The 19304-nt window shown below is 41.2% G+C and overlaps 1 protein-coding gene across 1 annotated transcript in view; it reads right to left on the bottom strand.

Moving 5' to 3' along the window:
- The window catches only part of ACTN2 (actinin alpha 2), a 51759-nt gene that overhangs the window by 30231 nt on the left and 2224 nt on the right, over window positions 1–19304 (bottom strand). Inside the window, exons 2-7 of the mRNA XM_082215005.1 lie at window positions 13526–13640; window positions 11553–11672; window positions 10294–10380; window positions 8252–8339; window positions 5541–5619; window positions 2536–2617 (exon numbers count right to left, since the gene is read on the bottom strand). Of these exons, the coding sequence (XP_082071131.1) occupies window positions 2536–2617; window positions 5541–5619; window positions 8252–8339; window positions 10294–10380; window positions 11553–11672; window positions 13526–13640 (571 nt within the window). The remainder of the gene's footprint in view (window positions 1–2535; window positions 2618–5540; window positions 5620–8251; window positions 8340–10293; window positions 10381–11552; window positions 11673–13525; window positions 13641–19304) is intronic.

Below are 19304 nucleotides of genomic sequence, written 5' to 3' on the forward strand. Positions count from 1 at the left end.
ACAAAACAAACACAAGGAGTGGGAAACTGCTGCCATCCTGCTTTGCTTTCTGTACAAAAGGCAGGTGCTGGTCTGCCAGGCTTCAACAAGCTGAAATTAATCATCTGCTATGTTAATACATGCCGGCTGGAAAGGCAAAATATTGAAACTCAAACTGAGATCCTGGGGCACAGAGGGGACTTGGAACAATTCCACTGCTTTTATGAATAATGTTTGCAAGGAAACATAATCACTGCTCATTGGAGCCATCCCTGATTCAAGGCAAGCTATCTTTACCTATACAGTAAGATGGCTTAAATGAGTAATGTTTGCATGAGTGAACCATCATGCATGAGGTTCAAATGAAGCACATCTCGAAATGTGTATGTGTAACTTTCCATCTGACAAAGGTCTTCCTTGAAAAAGGCTGTGCTTAGTATCTTCACAGTGTTGTGTAATTTTTTAAAAAATGAGATAGCACACTTTGAAGTGCTCTCTTAGCAGCACTTGTATTGTTCTTTTTCTTTTATTATAAAATCATCTTCCTGGAATACATATCCAAATGTCAATGCTATTATGTTTTATTACTGCATCATGGAGGTTTCTCAGTATTGAGACAGCTACAAATAGCAATTAAAATGTAGGTTTTTTATATATAGGAGATCTATACTATATACTATGAAACTAAACAGAACATGCTGTTGCATTTTTTAGGAAGCATTGAAAACTACTGGTACATGTTCTCCAGAAGAAAATTCAATCCTCTAAAATGTTCCCAAAATAGTCATATAAGATCAGACTGGGAGGAAAGCTACAAAATATAATGGAAAGTAAAGAGCAAAAATTAAGCTCAGAACTTTACCTTCTGAGCACCAGCAAATACACGGTAATAAGAGGAAGCATAAATCATAAAAACTATTGAATTGGATCTGGCAGCTTGAAGCTGCTATTTAAATCAAGCAACTTGGAGCTGCTATTTAAGAAGAAGAAGAAGAAGAGTTTGGATTTGATATCCCGCTTTATCACTACCCGAAGGAGTCTCAAAGCGGCTAACATTCTCCTTTCCCTCCCTCCCCCACAACAAACACTCTGTGAGGTGAGTGGGGCTGAGAGACTTCAGAGAAGTGTGACTAGCCCAAGGTCACCCAGCAGCTGCATGTGGAGGAGCGGAGACGCGAACCCGGTTCCCCAGATTACGAGTCTATCGCTCTTGACCACTACACCACACTGGCTTTCTTACAATTTCCCAGAACAATTCCCTATGGTGGGGGAGCATTGTGGGAAATGAAAATGGTGGCTCCCAGATCCAGCTGCCTAATACGGGACTTCAGAGCAGGATCCAATACAGTAGTCAGTCATGTCAGGCTGTTGTGTTGCCAACAGAGGAGGAGACTGAAGGACAAAGTTCAGAATGACTGCTCCCCACATCAAAGGGGGGGGGCACCTTTTGCGTGGTCACGCGCAGCCCCCCCCCCCGGGTCCCAGTGCAGCTCCCGGTAGTACGGTCTGGCTTCGCCCTCCCCAGCTCCCCAGGCTGGTTACCTGAAGGACTCCACCTACCTCAGCCAATCGCCCAATCCTGCCTGGCTGGGCGTTGCCAGGGGATTGGCCAGGTAGGGGGAGGGACCGCCCTGCCCACACAACAGAAGGTGAATCCTACCTGCGAAGCATCAATTGGCTCCAGAGCTTCTCCCACCCTGCCCTCCCTCAGTTAGGCCTTCTTTTGCAGCTTAACCTCTTCTTCACAGGTACGCAGGCGCTGCTATGACATGGTCGCTGTTGAAGGGCCGGAAAGGAATTTTCCTGCATTGGCAGGTTTTGCCTTTCCTGTAGCAAAACGTCACAGCTTTGGCAGTTTCAGGCCTTGGGCGGAATCCTTTAGTCTACCTTCCCTAAATGGGTGGGAAGGGGCGTGAAGCGGTGACCCACGCCCCACTTGCGGAGGTGATCCCAGGGTTCTCCATTCAAGGGGTCTTGAGGGGAGGCATTGACCATATGCCATTGCTCTCCCCTGTGACAGTCGTGGCAGGCTCTTTGCTTGAACATATGTTCTCCAGAGCCAGCCCAACCCCCACACATTCTGGATAACCCTGATGTCCCCCAGATCCCTGGCTGGGGACTGGGAAGGATAAACACCCAATGCCTGAGCCAAGGTCTCCCTACATCTGAAACTTAATAAAGTTGTGGCCAATTTTAAACCAATAGCACATTATTAAAGTTGTGGCCAGTTTTAATCCCATAGCATGTTAATAAAATTGTGGCCAATTTTAATCCCATAGCACGTTGTCTTGAGTCATTATTCCATTCGGGAGTCGACTGGAGTTGGGGGGAGTTCGCCTGTCCAGGCAAATGCCTGGCTCAGGACTTCCCAAACTATGTGCTGAGGCAAACCACTCATAGCCTGTGATGTGGATATTAGTTAAATCAAAAACTGAAAACTGAAGTACTGTTTCATAGACAACTACCGGTATGTGAAAAGCTATCCTTTTGAATTCATGTACGGAAACAAAAGATGTTGAAAGGTTCACTGCTTTTTAAAAGGATGTTAGCTCCCACCTTCTGCGTCCAACATCTTTGGGATATCCAAATGCTTTTCAGCAACTTCCATGGCAAGATTTATATTCCGCAGTGGGTCATCCTGCATGAAAGAAGAGCACAAATTATAGTTAATCATGAATAAATCTATGAAGCATTATACAATCAGAACCAAAGGACAGGATATTTGAGATTGTTGGGGGTTTTTAACGGAAAGGTAAGAAAAAAAGTTTTTTAAAGTTGCCACAAACTTCCAACTGTAGTTTCAAAGCAAATCCTACATAAATATCAACAGCCTGCCACTTTTTTTTACTCACAAGAAAGTGACACATGGTTCAATGGAACTTAATCCAAAACAAGTTCATCACAGGATTGAAACTCTAGCATTACTAGGGAACTATTTCAAATTACTGATGATGATTTTGCAGTTATCATTTGACATAATAAAGGCACCATGAGATTTACTTACCACGTGAGCAGATTTATGGTCAGACAAATGCCAGAAGCCATCACACAGAGGCATATTCACACAGAATGCCAGAAGCCATCACACAGAGGCATCACACAGAGGCATATAAATATTCAACTTATTACTACGGCACAGAAAAATCATCATATGATGACCATACCATATTTAAATCAGACCTCATAGAACAGCAATGGAAATCGCCATAGGAGGTACAGAATATAAAATAAACTGACCACATTGATTATGGTCCAATTCCTAGACTATTCAAATTTGATTTAGTGCCACTGAATTCAGTGGGATTAAATCAACTTAAATCCTATGGCTGCAATCCTATGCACACATTTTGATTTAATGATCGTATGGTTTACTGTTTCAAACCAAACCAGTTCAAAACCGTTTTGAGGGTCCCTTTTGATGAAAAGGTTGTGTGTGTGCGTGTGTGTGTGCGCGCGCGCATATACATTTATATTCATATTCATTCATTCATACCATTGAAGTCAATGTGATTTACTTCTGAATAAACATGTATAGAATTGCACAGTATTCAGTTTAACTGGGCTTTGAATTGGATTGTTATTCAGAGCTTTGCTTGTTAAAGTCACAATGACCTATTCACACATCACATTAGACCATAGTTTAAAACAAATAAGGTAAGCCAAGAACAAACTTTGGTTACTCTTTGAGATTTGTTTGGCAAAAACAAACCACAAGCCTTGGTTCAGGTGGCACAACAACACAGACTCTAGCTTGTTTTATTCATGGTGCAGAAGGAGCAAAGGAACTTCTGAGCAGCGTGCACAAGCACACAGCTTGTTCAAATTCACCCACAGTTTTAAACTACGGTTCAGTGTAATGTGTGAATCAGGCCAATGTTTCCAACATAGAATATTCAAAGCTGCAGATCTCCTGCAGAGATACACAGTTAAAGTGTCGTAAGGAAAACCGGCCATGCCAACCGGTGTTGAAGAATTTTAATGGCAAGGTTATTATTCCTGGTGCAACACAAAAGCCAGGAAAGGCATGCAGGAAGTAAAACCACACAACACACTCAAAAAGGTCACAACAAAACGTTTGTCAAGAGATTCAAAAAACAAAAGAGGAAAACAGAAAGAAAGCATCTGTTGTGTTCAACGCATGGTTAATATGTTAACCACCCTGGGTTCTTCGGATAAAGGGTGGTATATAGATTGATTGATTGATTGATTGATTGATTGATTAAATAAATAAATAAATAAGTTGTTATTGATCATCAGAGGTGATATGTCCCACTTCACTGCTGGAGTCAAAATGGGAAGTGCTGCCCCACCCTGCCGCTGCTGCCACCGCCACCAACACTGCCATACCTTTCACTGCCGCTTCTGCACTACCACTTCCGGCATCAGTACTGATTTTAGGTAAGATCTCGCCAATTTTCCAAAGCCAGCAGAGGGCAGTGGCCTCACCCTGCCTAACGGCTGGGCCGGCCCTGTTGATTACTGCAGCTCCTTACAAAGTGACTGTCATGTGCTCTCAGGTAGCTTTAAACATGTTTCACACACACAGTCCAGCAAATATTCAGCTGTGATAAAAGCCCCACTGAAATCAGTGGGACTTTAAGAGGGTGGAGAGAGAGTTTGCACTGGGCTTTCCTGTGAAAAGAGTGGTATAAATTGGCAGATGCCTCCAAATGGTGGTATATTTTCGTGGCATACTTCAGCTCCTGTCATGGTGCACATTTGGGAATCACTGGTGTAATGAGACTATATATACGTAAGCAGCTTGAAACGCAGCAAGGTTCCCTCATCCTGCTCTGCATTTCAAGTCACACTTGCTGTATACAACTGAGGGAGGAGCAGACGTCTTCATCCGAAGCACATTACCTGATTTTATTTCCCATGCCTGCAACCCTTCCCCACAAAAAACTATTCAAAGAAGTTGTCATCTGTGCATGCACAATGGTTGTCTGAACTGTACAAACCTCATCTTAACTACAGCTTGCATTTTCAAAACGGATGGAAGTTAGTTTGAAAGAAAACGATAAAACAGCAGTATTTCTTTAAAAACTACAGGATGCATATGGATTGTGGCTGATGTAATGTGTACAGTGGTACCTCTAGTTACGAACTTAATTCGTTCCGGAGGTCCGTTCTTAACCTGAAACTGTTCTTAACTAGAGGCGTGCTTTTGCTAATGGGGCCTTTTGCTACCGCTGCGCTGCCAGCACACAATTTTCGTTCTCATCCTCAGGCAAAGTTCTCAGCTTGAGGTAACTCTTCCAGGTTAGTGGAGTTTGTAACCTGAAGCATTTGTAACCTGAGGCATTTGTAACTCGAGGTACCACCGTATTCGGCTTCCAACACCAGCAGTGGGAACACATTGGGGCCGGAGTAAATGGTGTACACAGCCTAACTTAGGATCATGTATTGCCTCATCTATATTTGTTGGGCAGGAGCCAGGAAGGAAAGCCACTTCGTATTACTAAACATACCCCAGTTTACCATTAAGGAGACATGCTTAGCATGCAGGAAGTGAGCCAAATCACTGCAAATCACCATGCTCTTTCACTCAGATAGATGACCTTAGATAGCTTGGAGTAGTCAATAAGATCAGGTCGATGTCTATGGATAAGCGCACAGAGGGCAAGGCCGTCTTTCCAGCTTTACAACAAGCAACCAAAAATAAAATGAAAAGATGTTAATGAAATAATGACAACTGATCCTAGCAGCTCAAGGTCTGAAAACATGCAGAAGCTACACAATGTACCCAGTAATTATGTCATCGTCAAATTTGCTACAATTCCAGCGCTTACTGTGTTTTGTTTTGCAAAACCTCATTTAATGCTCAAAAGCACATTGAGAAGATCAAAGCATGAATTTGTGAATCTGGTAATCAAATGGGGTTTATTCTGCTTTTGGTACATAGTGAAAATGCCCAAATATTTTGAATGACATTTCACATCTACTTTGGGACTCTGGGATATATCAGACTAAGTTATACTCAGAGCAGACCCATTGTAATTAATAGATATGACTAACTTAGGTCCATTCATTTCAATGGGTAGAGTAGAACTTAGTTAGATATACTCCATTGATCTTAATGGGTCTACTCGAAATATGACTTAGTACAACCTCATATTATAGAAGACCAGTTTCCTAAACAGTGACCACTTCTGTGTAGGAAGGAACCTAGATAAATTGCATGCATTACGAATGATGAATGTATATGTGTTTAACTTTGGCAAGAGGACAGGATCACACTTCAAAACGACCTTGACAGATTAGAGAACTGAGCCAAAACAAACAAGATGAACTTTAACAGGGAGAAATGTAAAGTATTGCACTTGGGCAAAAAAAATGAGAGGCACAAATACAAGATGGGTGACACCTGGCTTGAGAGCAGTACATGTGAAAAGGATCTAGGAGTCTTGGTTGACCACAAACTTGACATGAGCCAACAGTGTGACGCGGCAGCTAAAAAAGCCAATGCAATTCTGGGCTGCATCAATAGGAGTATAGCATCTAGATCAAGGGAAGTAATAGTGCCACTGTATTCTGCTCTGGTCAGACCTCACCTGGAGTACTGTGTCCAGTTCTGGGCACCATAGTTCAAGAAGGACACTGACAAACTGGAACGTGTCCAGAGGAGGGCAACCAAAATGGTCAAAGGCCTGGAAACGATGCCTTATGAGGAACGGCTAAGGGAGCTGGGCATATTTAGCCTGGAGAAGAGGAGGTTAAGGGGTGATATGATAGCCATGTTCAAATATATAAAAGGATGTCATATAGAGGAGGGAGAAAGGTTGTTTTCTGCTGCTCCAGAGAAGCGGACACGGAGCAATGGATCCAAACTACAAGAAAGAAGATTCTACCTAAACATTAGGAAGAACTTCCTGACAGTGAGAGCTGTTCGACAGTGGAATTTGCTGCCAAGGAGTGTGGTGGAGTCTCCTACTTTGGAGGTCTTTAAGCAGAGGCTTGACAACCATATGTCAGGAGTGCTCTGATGGTGTTTCCTGCTTGGCAGGGGGTTGGACTCGATGGCCCTTGTGGTCTCTTCCAACTCTATGATTCTATGATTCTAAGAAGCTCTAATTGGTAGTAGTAAGACACTTGGCTGAATGGACTGTTGCTTTTACCCTGCAATTTGTCTGTCTTTAGATGTATGTGGTACTCTTAAGGTGGCTCAGAGAACTATACCAATGCTAAAAGATTAAACCAGCAATAAGAGAACAGAATACTGACACCTCTTCTTGGTATGTACCAGTAACTTGAAGAATTGGAGTGAATCGTGTATACAAGCATTCATTGCTTTTGAAACACAATAGTGTTTAAAATCAACACTGAAAACTATTCATTACAACTGTCTGTAAAAACCTAACTAAAAATGCTAGATATTTGATAAAATGAAAATATTTTCAGTCACCTGAAATCCACTTTGTAAATAGTTTGTTATCCATAATGCATATGTTTTCTGCTCTGTTAATGGTCTATTACTAGCAATGCAGACTTTTCAGTCCCTTGAATCTTAATTTGCTCTCTCTATATCCAATTCTGCTGCATTTCCATTCTATCTCATCAAGAGTTCTGTGATGTTTGAAAGCTTGCATACTCAACCTAATTAAATAACCTACTGTATTAAAGTACAACAAAAAAATCTAAGTTGTCTATCCTATGGACATTTACCAGGGAGAAAACCTCACTGAACACACTAGGTCTTGCTTCTGGGTAAACATACATAGGATTGTACTGTTACACAGCAAGCACTGGAGGGGGGGGGAATCATTAATTGTTCCATAAATGCTCCCATTTTATCCTGTTTATGCTATGGTACCTCTGCAACTGTAATGAGCCTCTGCAGCGAATCTTAGTTCCAGTGTTTATGGGAGCGTTGCCATGAAGTTAATGCTGGCAATGCTAATTAATTTACGAGAATCCACATACTGTATATTCATTTCATGCAGACTGGGGCCATGATAAGAAAGAAATATGCAGAGAGCCTTGGGGTTGATTCTTACATTGTAAGAGCAGTGTGGCTGCCAGCTCCCTTTGGCTCCGCCCTATGCTACAATATGGAGTGCTGGCATGTGAGTGAACACATAGTTGGCCGCTCCCAACAATGGTCTTGCTGTCTTAATGGCCAGAGTAATGTGGGAAGCATGGAGAGGAATAACAATCATGCCACCCCTGCAAGTTAAGAACCAGCCCTTTCATCAAACTGCAAGGACCAAGGGATGCTCTCCATTCCATCGTTGAAATGGATGGCATAACTCAGGCACAAAATGGCTGTTACCTCAGATGGAAGTTCTGAATGTTCACATTTCTGTACGGTGCTGTTTTCCTCTGGCACCACAGCAGTAGTCCTTCTTTGGCAGATGTCTCTGGAAAGGAGATGTATGAGGGAGGTAATGCAGCTTCGGGTCAAGATCACTTTATGGTGGTTTTTAAGTGAGTTTTGTTGAAACTGTTTAGAAGCCTCTCCAAGACTGGGAATCTTGGCTTAGAAGTCCCCTTCTGACCTTGCCATTCCATGCAGGAAGGTCAGGGTGGGGTGGAGCCAGAACATTCATAGATATGGACTTGCACTCTTAAATCACCCCTGCGTGAGTTGTTTGAACACAGAATAACACCTGACTGTTTTGTGTTTGATACAACTGAATCTCTGTTTCAAAACATTGTGGTGTATTTCTATGAATGGTGGGAAGACTGAGAGATTCTGATCACGTAAATTCAGGGAGACTTCCCTCATCATGTAAGTATCCATGATTTATTCTTCTAATATTTATATTTGTCTTCATTAGCTCAACACAGGTTTCTAGGGCTGAATATATACTGGATGCACAGACATCCCCCTTCTATGCTGTTTAGGGAATGAGATTTTAGTGGAACTGTGACTTTAAGCACCAAACCATCAAGCCTCTAGGTTTGTGCCTTCTAATATTTACTGATCAATGTTCTCTCTTGGAAACCTGCAAAAGCATAATTCATATTCAGAGAGGATAGATCAGAAATGCTTGATAGATTTCTTTTCCACTGTATGGTTTAATTGCTACAGTACAATCAAGGTAAAATAAATTTGTCAAGAATAATTATTCTCTAAATCAACAAATGAGGTGGAGGAAACAGTTAATTTGTTACATATTGTACTGCATAATGAAGGACATCTGCTTGCTCAAGCAAACAATGCATAGCTGGAAATGAATCTACAGCTGCCCGAGTTCTTCATTTAAATATTTTATAAGTTGTTCTTTTTTATATATATAAAAAACACTTGTTGCTAAGAAGCAAAAATAAATCTTTAAAATGTAATAGAGTCTGCAACAGAAATCGTTCAAGAAATAACTTTCTGATTTCAACACCTAATGCTTACATATCCTATTTTTTCCAAATTGACAGTTTTAAATTGTTTAATTTGATCAAAACACGTACTTGCAAGGCTCGACAGCCCAACAGCAAGTGCTTTTCTGTTTCAGTGAATGTAAATCTCAACCAAATGCAAAAGGTTTCTTAGGATTTTATCAGTGTCCCTTCTGAACATTCCTTTTCATGTGCACCTGATGCTTCCTATTATGCTTACAAGATGGCTGGTCACCCATTAGGAAATAGAAAGCCCATTCCAGGCATTGTCAAACTATCTGACTGGCTGAGCTACCGTATTTTTTGCACCATAACACTCACTTTTTTCCTCCTAGAAAGTAAGGGGAAATGTCTGTGCGTGTTATGGAGGAAATGCCTACGGGTGGCATGCCTACGGATTTTCCTCCTCTAAAAACTACGTGCGTGTTATGGTCGGGTGCGTGTTATAGAGCGAAAAATACGGTACATACCAAATTCTTATGTTTCAGAGGTGCCTTAGAACTGTTAATGCTTCTAATTTGTCTGAATGGAGATTTTAATCTATCTATCTATAGCTATCATCTATCTATATCATTTATTTTTATACTGCCCTTCATTAATCAATCTCATAAAAATGTTTGTAGGTATAGAAACCTACTCTAATTTTTGTACAGCTGAAATATAGTCAGCTGTAGAAAGGTATGAGAAAATTTATCTATTGAGGAGGTATTCCATCATGAAATCCCCTGTCTTCGTTCTGAAGTGAAACTGTTCCAGGAGGGTTGTATCACACACGTCTTCTTAATGTTTTTGAATGGGTGGTGATATTGAATATAAAGAGAACACAGATCTGAGGCTTCAGAGTAGTTAGTTCCCTTACCCTTCCCATCAATAAACAGTTGCCATTTAAGTTCACATTTTTTAAAAAATATATCCTCTGTCTGTTTCTGATGAGAGCTTCCCCTTGCCACAGGGCAGTACTGTGGAGCATAGTCTTACCTTCTACTGAAATATCTTGAATTGCAAAACGAAGGATGATTGTCCAGATCATGCCCAGGGTCATTTTCACATTGCCATCTACAATTTCTGGTGTGAAACAGAAACAGAATTGAAATTTTAAGCGATATGCTGTGATCAAAGAGTACATGCCTGCTATGATTTAAGTTTTGTGATTTTATTCATTCAGTACGTGTTTATTTCCCAGCAGTTGCTTCCAAATTGTTCCTTCTGAATATGTCTTAAACCAGTCTCACCTAACATGTTATTAAAGGACACAGAGCAAAGAATTGCTTTTGATGGTTCCGTAGTCTTGTTCACTCCTTGAAATGCCCATAATTCATTTTTATTAATGCTGTTGTCTCACAACTTTCACAGAATTCTGCAAATAGTTATACCTAAGGTATAGAAACTAATCATAACTGTATTGAATGAACTGAACATGAATATGAACTGAAAATCCAAAGATGTTGTTGATAAAAGAAACAAATTTGGAACACACAAATGCATGCACGCGCGCGCACACACACGCACACACACACACACAGTATTGGTCCTGATTTCCTAGTTGAGTTTATATGGCGGTTCCATATAAACCTTTATTTCCACCTTCATTGCTCTTTCCCATCCACAGCAGACAATCTCCCCTTTAGGTTTGTTTCCCAATTTTTATTAAAATTGTTGAACTGATTCATGTTCCCTAAATGACCAAACTCCAAGACCTGAATTAAACATGGTTCCAGGCTTGTTTAAAAATACTACAACCAATCCCAAATTTATTCACAGAGTGTTCTATGCAGCTGCCTGTTGTTTAAACCAGAGCTCTTTGCCTATGTATGAAACATTAATAAGCGCACAACTGAACCGTGAGCTGATAGCCCAGTTCACAAAATGCCTCACAGGTAAAGTCCTTGTTGTTACATGATCTGCATCACATTTAAAGCTAACTTAAGCCCAAACTCTGTGTTTTCCTACCTTTTTCTTTCCAACATCTAGTTTTATGCAGCTGATCACAGAGAGGAAATTATAACTAGTGCAGAGGCTATGCTGTGAGTTTTCTTTTAGGTGAAACGTATTAAATTCACAACCGTGGCTGATAAGGTGTAAAATAGTCAGTCTGACATGGAGTGGTGACAGTTTGAGAGAAGACAGAAATGAATGTTCCAAAATGCCCTTTGCCATATACTGAATCAAAACAGCTCTCAGTACTGTAATACATCATGGCTGAAAGCCAAGCCTTGTTGTTGCTATCTTCTACATACCTTCTGCACCAATCGAGACAAGTTTGACACCTTTGCTAGCTATAAAATCCAGGGCTTTGTTGACATTTGCAATTTTATGGAAACGCATCTTTCCTCTGTCTGGCTTTGGAAGTCTTTCTCCTGCAGGGAAGCAAATCAGATATATTTATTGACATTGACATGTGGCTCCAGGCACAGGCTAGCGACTAGACTGGTGAAGGGAGCATGCTGTCGCTGTAAACTATCTAAAACCATACACCAACCCGCATTACAGGTCTGTCTTATCTCCCGAGCCCATTCTCCCCTCCCTAAAGGCAAGTATAAAAGCGACTCAGTTTGGAGATTTTTTTGTGTGTAGGAGCAAAAATCCCCAGGCCAAATTGTTTTATCTGTCCAAAATATGTCAAATAAACTGTGTGCTCCCTTTTCAGCTTATTTTTTGTTAGCACTTCAGCGTTTGGGAGTGTTTTACTATTAATAATAAAGCACTGAAGTCCTAATTCACAGCTCATCCTATCATTGTGCTCTAAGGATCCAGAAGGGCATCAAGCCCATCCTGGCTACACCATTCTAAGGAATAAGAACAGAGCTATGCTGGATCATGCCCAAGCCCCGAGTTCAGCATTCTGTTCCCATGGTAGCCAACCGGATGGCTATTTGAAGCCCACAAGCCAACGCTCACTGGCAACTGATATTCACAGTTATATTGCCTCTGTCCTGTAGGTTAGATATACCCAAAACGTGTAGTAACCTTTGATAGCCTTATTCTCCATTAATTTATCCTGCCCCCTTTGAAAAATCCAGGTATGCAGCTTTTAAAGCCATTTTTTGTCTTGTAATTTTTGTCATTACATGAAATGGTTCAATAAAAAGTGGGCCAACTCTTTGCCTGTCTATCTCTCCACACACACAATAGACATATGCAAATAAACAAAACAAAGTTAAAAAATAGGAACAAAACTCAACAGCGTCTTTAGTTTAAATTACTCTTTCAGTTCATAGTATCAGTATAGTATCAGACAGACCCTTTAAAAATGTATTCTTCTCCAGCCAAGTAACATGTACAAAAATGCATATACTAATGTACAGCAAGCACAAAACACATATATTGGTGAAAATAACATAAAAATGCATGACATTAGGGAAAGTTGCTTTGTGTCACAACTCACAGGCTAACTGCCTAGGTGAAATCAGAGACGTAGAGAGCTTCTTCCAGTTACTTTATTTAAATTAACAGAATACACAGAGAGACCATGAATTATGCTCCCCGCATCCTCAAGATGTGGCTCATAGTACCTGCTCTACCCACCCCCTTGTGGTACTTCCTAGCTTCCAAACCCCTCCTTGCTGCCTACAGTAGCAGGCAATGGAATCTTCCTGTCTCTGTTCAGCCTTCTGCTCTAAGGTGCAAAGGAATCACTTGATCCTCAGAGAAGGAGGAGGTTCTACCAGGCTTTCAAGTGACGTAGTGTCCACTGGCTGCTGTACTGTTTCTCCCATTTCTGAGTCCTGTCTCTGTTCAGGTCTAGAGCATCTGCTAGCTTTCTCCTGCTCCTCATCCTCCATTATTTCCCAGCTCTTTGCTTCTTCTTCTAGAGCGTGTCCTGTTCGCCACCACCAACAACTTGGGTCCATACTATCATCATCATCTTCCTCCTGCCTGGAAGTCTCTTGGGGTGGAAGTCTCCACCAATGCTCCTCATCTGCCCAGTCCTGACACTTTGCTAAAATGTGTGTCTTAGGCAAAAGTGCATTAAGCAATGGGCATATGATGAGAAATTCACAGTGAAATACTGGTGAATTTTCATGACAGCTTTTAAAAACACACATGCACATGCCACAAACTGATGTGAAAATGTGAAGAACTGAATTTAATACTGGGAAAAAATGAGAAACTGGGAGAAACTAAAAGGAATAGATTCACCTGCCTCTTAAAGCGATGGCGAAATACGTTTTGACAAGACACATATCATTTGCTGCCTTCTAAAACTAACCTGAAATGACCTCCAAGAGCAACATCAGTTTAAGGCCATTCCTGAAATCTTCTTCAATGTTCTCGATCTGCGTGCCTGCTTTCCGTAGGTGGGAATTGCACCATGCTGTAAATGTCTGCAATCACAGATTAAGTATGTTAGGAAAAGATGGTAAACAGCTATTAACAGGAAATCTTAGTTTCAAAGCAATAATACAGCTTAAGTGAAGATACTGACATTCCAGAATGTTTAGCTTTGCTGTTGACAAATGCATGAAAGATATGTCTTGTGTATTTATCAGTAGCAAGGCCATTTATGGTATTTTACCATTCTTATGTACATAATAAACATCACATCACACATTATGCTGTGTGTCTCCACTGGATACCTTGTATTGCCCTCATAGCACACATATGAAATCAACACACATTATCTGCCTCACCTGTTGCAGTACATCCTATAGATTACATGTGGTGTACACACTTGTGGCACAACAATCCTATAAATGTCTAGTTGGAATTAAGTCCCATGGATTTCGTTGGGGCTTACAGCAAAGAAAGCATGTATAGAATTGCACCCTAAATTTGTGACATGTGAAGTGGCCTTAAAGTGGGCCAACAGAGGCCTGGTGATGTGGTGAGATGCTTATAACGGGCAGGGTCTCCTTCCACTGAGAGACCTCAAAAACCACAACATGGTGGAACAGAAGTGGTTTGCATGGTGGGGCAGAGCCGCTATGGTAGCTTCCTGGGAGGTGGGTCACTATTGCTTACCAGGAGGGACAGTGGCAGGGGCAATGCAGAGCAAGCCAATTCTGTGATGAGAGTTTGAAAAGAGTAGGCTATCAAGTGATAATTTCAGTCACCTAGTGCCATAAGAATTAGTGCTGCTATTAAAAGCAGGGCAGACCCCAAATATTGTGCATGTATTAGTAAAAATGACGTACACAAATTTATTACATTTGGAGAAATTGCCTGGCAGGGATGTGTAATTAGGGGGAAAACACACTAAAATGCTGAGGAGTTTTCATGAGGACTTAAATAAAAATCTGGAAACATGGGAAATGAAATTCGTAAAAGGCCCAACAAGCCAAATGTGCAGAACTGAGGAAATTCCATTGCTTTTTGTGCTATGTAGTCCTCTTTCTTGAGCCTTTCATAGAATCATAGAGTTGTAGAGTTGGAAGGGACCACAAGAGTCATCTAGTCCAGCCCCCTGCGATGCAGGAATCTTTTGTCCAACGTGGGGCTCAAACCCACAACCCTGAAGATTAAGACCTTCATACTCTACCAACTGAGCTATCCCTTTGTTCTGCTTCCATGTGCTGGGATTGGGAGCATGAGCTGCTGTCTCTGACTAATCTATTCTATTAATAGTCATTGCACCAACTATTCAAAATATGCTCAGGTCTTAGTGATCAAGCTGTGGCCAATATCTAGCACTGTGCCCTGCACATTTTTAATCCTTTAGGATTTGAAAAGGTATTGCATTAATTAGACAGAACAAATGCCCCTCCCTCACTGCTCAACACATAGAAGCAGAGCAGGGTATCAGATGGAAGTGAAACACCAGGTGGAACTTGGAAGTCCATGTAGCAACCATGCTGCAAGCAAATACAAGGAAAACTCAATTTTTGCACTTAGTCTCACAAAGATCCCCCCCATTCAAGCTAAACGCACCTGAGCACATCTTTAAAAGTGTGGTACCAACAGAAGGCACAGGAAAAGCCAAAGTGTTATGTACTGAGTTGAATAGGATCCAAACTGCAGTAGTCTGATTGGTCCTAGAACAATAGGATCCAAAATGCAGCAGTCTGATTGGTCCTAGAACAATAGGATTCAGAATGCAGCAGTCTGATTGGTCCTAGAACAATGCAGCAGTATGATTGGTTGGCAGGAACCACCCAATCATGCTGCAGATAGAAGTGAATCCCCAACCTGATTAGCCTACAGGAGAATTCCAGAATTAGCCAATCACGTGCAGCCCATTGTGTAAATAATGTATATAAGCAGATACTTTGAGGGGACTTTCATTCTTCCTCCTCACCACTATGAGCTGAATAAAGAGCATGAAATCACTTTGCGACTCTGAGTATATTTCACAAAGCCTTTTTAGGATATCAGGATATACCACAACAGTTTTAAGTTTCTTTTCTTTTTTCAGTCTAAGGGCCACATTCATTTGTGAGAAACCTTTTAGGGGCCACATGCATGCCAGAACAAAAGGTACAGCTCTTACGTTCTAGAGTAAGATACGATGCAGTCAAACAAATGTCAGAGCTGTCCAAAGGCATACACATCTCTCCAATCGGGCAAGAAAAATGCATTATCATAGGATATATTCCACCATGGAGGGGAGACACCCCAAGAGGGTTTGGAGCAGGACCAGAAAGGAGTGTGGCTTCATGAGGGGATGTGGCCTATCAAATACCCTGAGGGCCAGATAAAGAAGATTGCAGGGCCACATTCAGCCCTGGGCCTGAGGTCTCGCACCTTTGACTTGGGGGCTAAGATCCCCTCTTTTTCACCACCAAACAATGAGTATGGGTTATGACCCTCCAATGCAAGCCAGCACAACCAGTAACACAGCCCAAATAACCAAGTGTTATTCCTCCCAGGGGCTTGTCAATCCATCTCTTTTAGCACCCAGGCAGCAAAAGAAGAGGCTTATCTAGCCCCTAGCAGGCAACAACACATGGCCTGGGTCACAAGTTGTGCAGGGCTGTTCTGTTAGAAACATATTGTCTGGTCTAATACTGACTTTTTTTTTAACAGGTTCAATTGTAAAGTAAAATTGCCAGCAAAATACAAACAATCCACAGAGAAGGAAAGTAAAACGAAATACAATATTGACTTGACATATCAGGAATGGTTTGCTTATTCTGTTGTTTTTTCCATACTACAGAATCCACAGGTGTGATGCTTTATTAGAATTTAGAGAGCAAAAATAAAAGAAAAAACATGATTCCTTATCATATCTGCAGACTACGTTTGTGCCCAATTTCTACTTTCTATTTTTAATCTGTCACAAAGATTCCACCCTTCATTCAGCACCATGAACTTCCTGGTTTGTTTTTTTAGTGTCTTGGTTTTGCTGTCTGTTTTGGGGTGTATGTAGGTGTTTTGCTTGTGGCTTGGGGGTTCTAAGCATTGTCACTTTTCCTTCTGTGAAATGAGTACAGTGGTACCTCTAGTTAAGAACTTAATTCGTTCCGGAGGTCCGTTCTTAACCTGAAACTGTTCTTAACCTGAGGTACCACTTTAGCTAATGGGGCCTCCCGTCACTGCCGCCACGCGATTTCTGTTCTCATCCTGAGGTAAAGTTATTAGCCTGAGGTACTCCTTCTGGGTTAGCGGAGTCTGAAACCTGAAGCATTTGTAACCCAAAGCGTTTGTAACTTGAGGTACCACTGTATTTTGAGATGCCCACACCACTCTTTTAGATTTCCGAATGTGTTTGAAGGCCTAAAAAAGTATGGGACCCCTGCACCAGAAAGCAGTCTGTGGCTCCATTTATCAAAAAAAGTGGTCCAAACATGTAAACTCTCAGTGTGTTTGCAAACTATTAATAGACTATTCTATACATTCCCAATGCTCAGAAGCCATAGCACTGCAAGCACAACTGGAATTCCCTGGAAAAGGATCAGATTCAGGCAGCTGCTGCTGACAGAAGCTTTGCAGAAGGGATAGTGATCTTGTAACCAAGGGGACCCGGCCTAAACCCTTACTGGTGGATGTACCAGGGCAAGTGTGCCTGCTTGAAAAGAGAACTGCTTAAAAAAGAGGATGAAAAACTACCGCTCAGTTGCAAATACACCCTTTGGGCAGACTTCTTCTTGCACACTAGAACTTCCCCTTCCTCTCCTTCCCCTGGCAGCCTCTTCTGCTCACTAAATCTACTCTGGACCAGATTCTGCAGGTGGTTGGAAGCTGCAGGGAGGAGGCGGAGGAGGCCTGTTGTGCAAACAAAAAGTTCAACCCACTCACATACGGGCACTATTGGATTTCACCCATATAAATTAGTACATGCAATATTGTGCAAATCTGCATCCTTTGCAAAAAATAAAAATAAAATTGCAATGTCTAAGTGGCCACACTAGCATCTTTAGTGCAGACAATGCAGCTGAATGCACATTTGGAGCTGTGTTGATTTGCACTTGCGGTTCCCAGTAAACATATTCTAACATATGATAAGGTGGTGGTGTGAATCAACCCTATGGATGAATTCAAATAAATCACTATATCAAAGAGTGGCTGAATCTAACTTTAATTGATCTGATTTTCATTAACTTGTTTTATACATTAAACAATGACTTTCATATACAGGGACGGTTTTATTAAATCTGCCATCATTCTTAACTTTAGTTTCTTTCTGTTTCCCACCTACTCCCCTGACACCCTATGCAGCACCCTGCATGTGCAAATCACATTTATAGAAAACTTTGAAACCGAGAATTCCCCAGCACAGGGTCTAAATTATTGCAGACCATGAGACCCTATGAGATGGAGTTATAATTAGGCGTCACGTCCATTGTAATCCTAAGGACGTCATCATGTGTAACCAGCAACTGTTGACAGATCTCATACCATGCATATCCTGAAATGGCAAGTCTGGAGAGTGCAGCCCACAATAGAAACAATGGCATTTATTTTTGTCCTGTTCCAAGATTGTCTCATAGAACATGTATGCTAGCCAACTGCCAGGCTTGCTTGAAGATCACCGTTCAATATTATATTACTCGTTTGAACAAAGCTCAACAACCAGGCAGCTACAGTCTTCTCGTTGTATATACGGACATCAGGAATGTACTTTGTGGAGCTTATTTTAGCACTATGGAGAAGAGTCTGACACCCTCAGAACTTTTCAAATCCATCAATCCTGCTGAGAGAGGATGTTGTTCAGACTGATCTCCAAGCCATGGAAAAAAGAATGCCTTCTATCAGATACTATTTATAGACATGTGCATCCATTTAACATTTGTTTCAAAGGTTCAGGACAATGGAAAGTAATAATGGTTGCAATCTGCTAACACTACTGCTGCACAGCCTCCATTCACATCTGTGGGACTTGCCAAGATAGGGCTGCCATATTTCAAAAAACAGGACAGAAAAGTTGTTGAGGTTTTTTTGGGGTTTTTTTTGCAAAATCACAAAGAAATTGGGCATTTCTAAGCTTTTTTTTTTTTTTGAGGAAAATCAGCAAAAATGACACTGCTGACCAGTTACTTTACGTCCGAATTTTCCTAGACATTTAACCGATTTCTCCCAGGACACTGCTTTCAGATACAGTATTCTATGTATGTCCAGGATATTCCAGACGTATGGCAAACCTAGAATATGTTCCCTTGAAATTAATGGGTGGCTTCTTCAACTGCATCCTGAAATACTGTCTAATTATTAGTGTTAAAACCACAATGTTTTCACAAAACGTTAGGATTATAAAAGCAAATGACATGTTCCCTTGGGCCAATAGCATCTTTTCATGCTATTGAAATTCTTTTGGATCACGCAAGTAGGTTGTGTGTGTGTGTTTTTAAAAAAATCCATGCTTGGTTTTCAGAAAATCAAAATAATAAATAAGTGTAAATTATTCTGCTGGGAATCCGGGTAGATAAGGCTACAATCCTAAGAAAATCAGCCATGCTTTACACTACTGAAACAAATGGGAAATTTATTTAGGCATGATAAACTTTATTGTGGGCCAATAAATGTTTGTATTCAAAGTCTGAAGCAAAAGTTTCAAAAAAACTTGTCATTTGTTTTCTTTTATGGGGCCACACAACCTTCAGTTTCAGGTGAGA

The sequence above is a fragment of the Podarcis vaucheri genome (assembly GCF_965113315.1).
Source record: "Podarcis vaucheri genome assembly, chromosome: 3".
NCBI lineage: Eukaryota > Metazoa > Chordata > Lepidosauria > Squamata > Lacertidae > Podarcis > Podarcis vaucheri.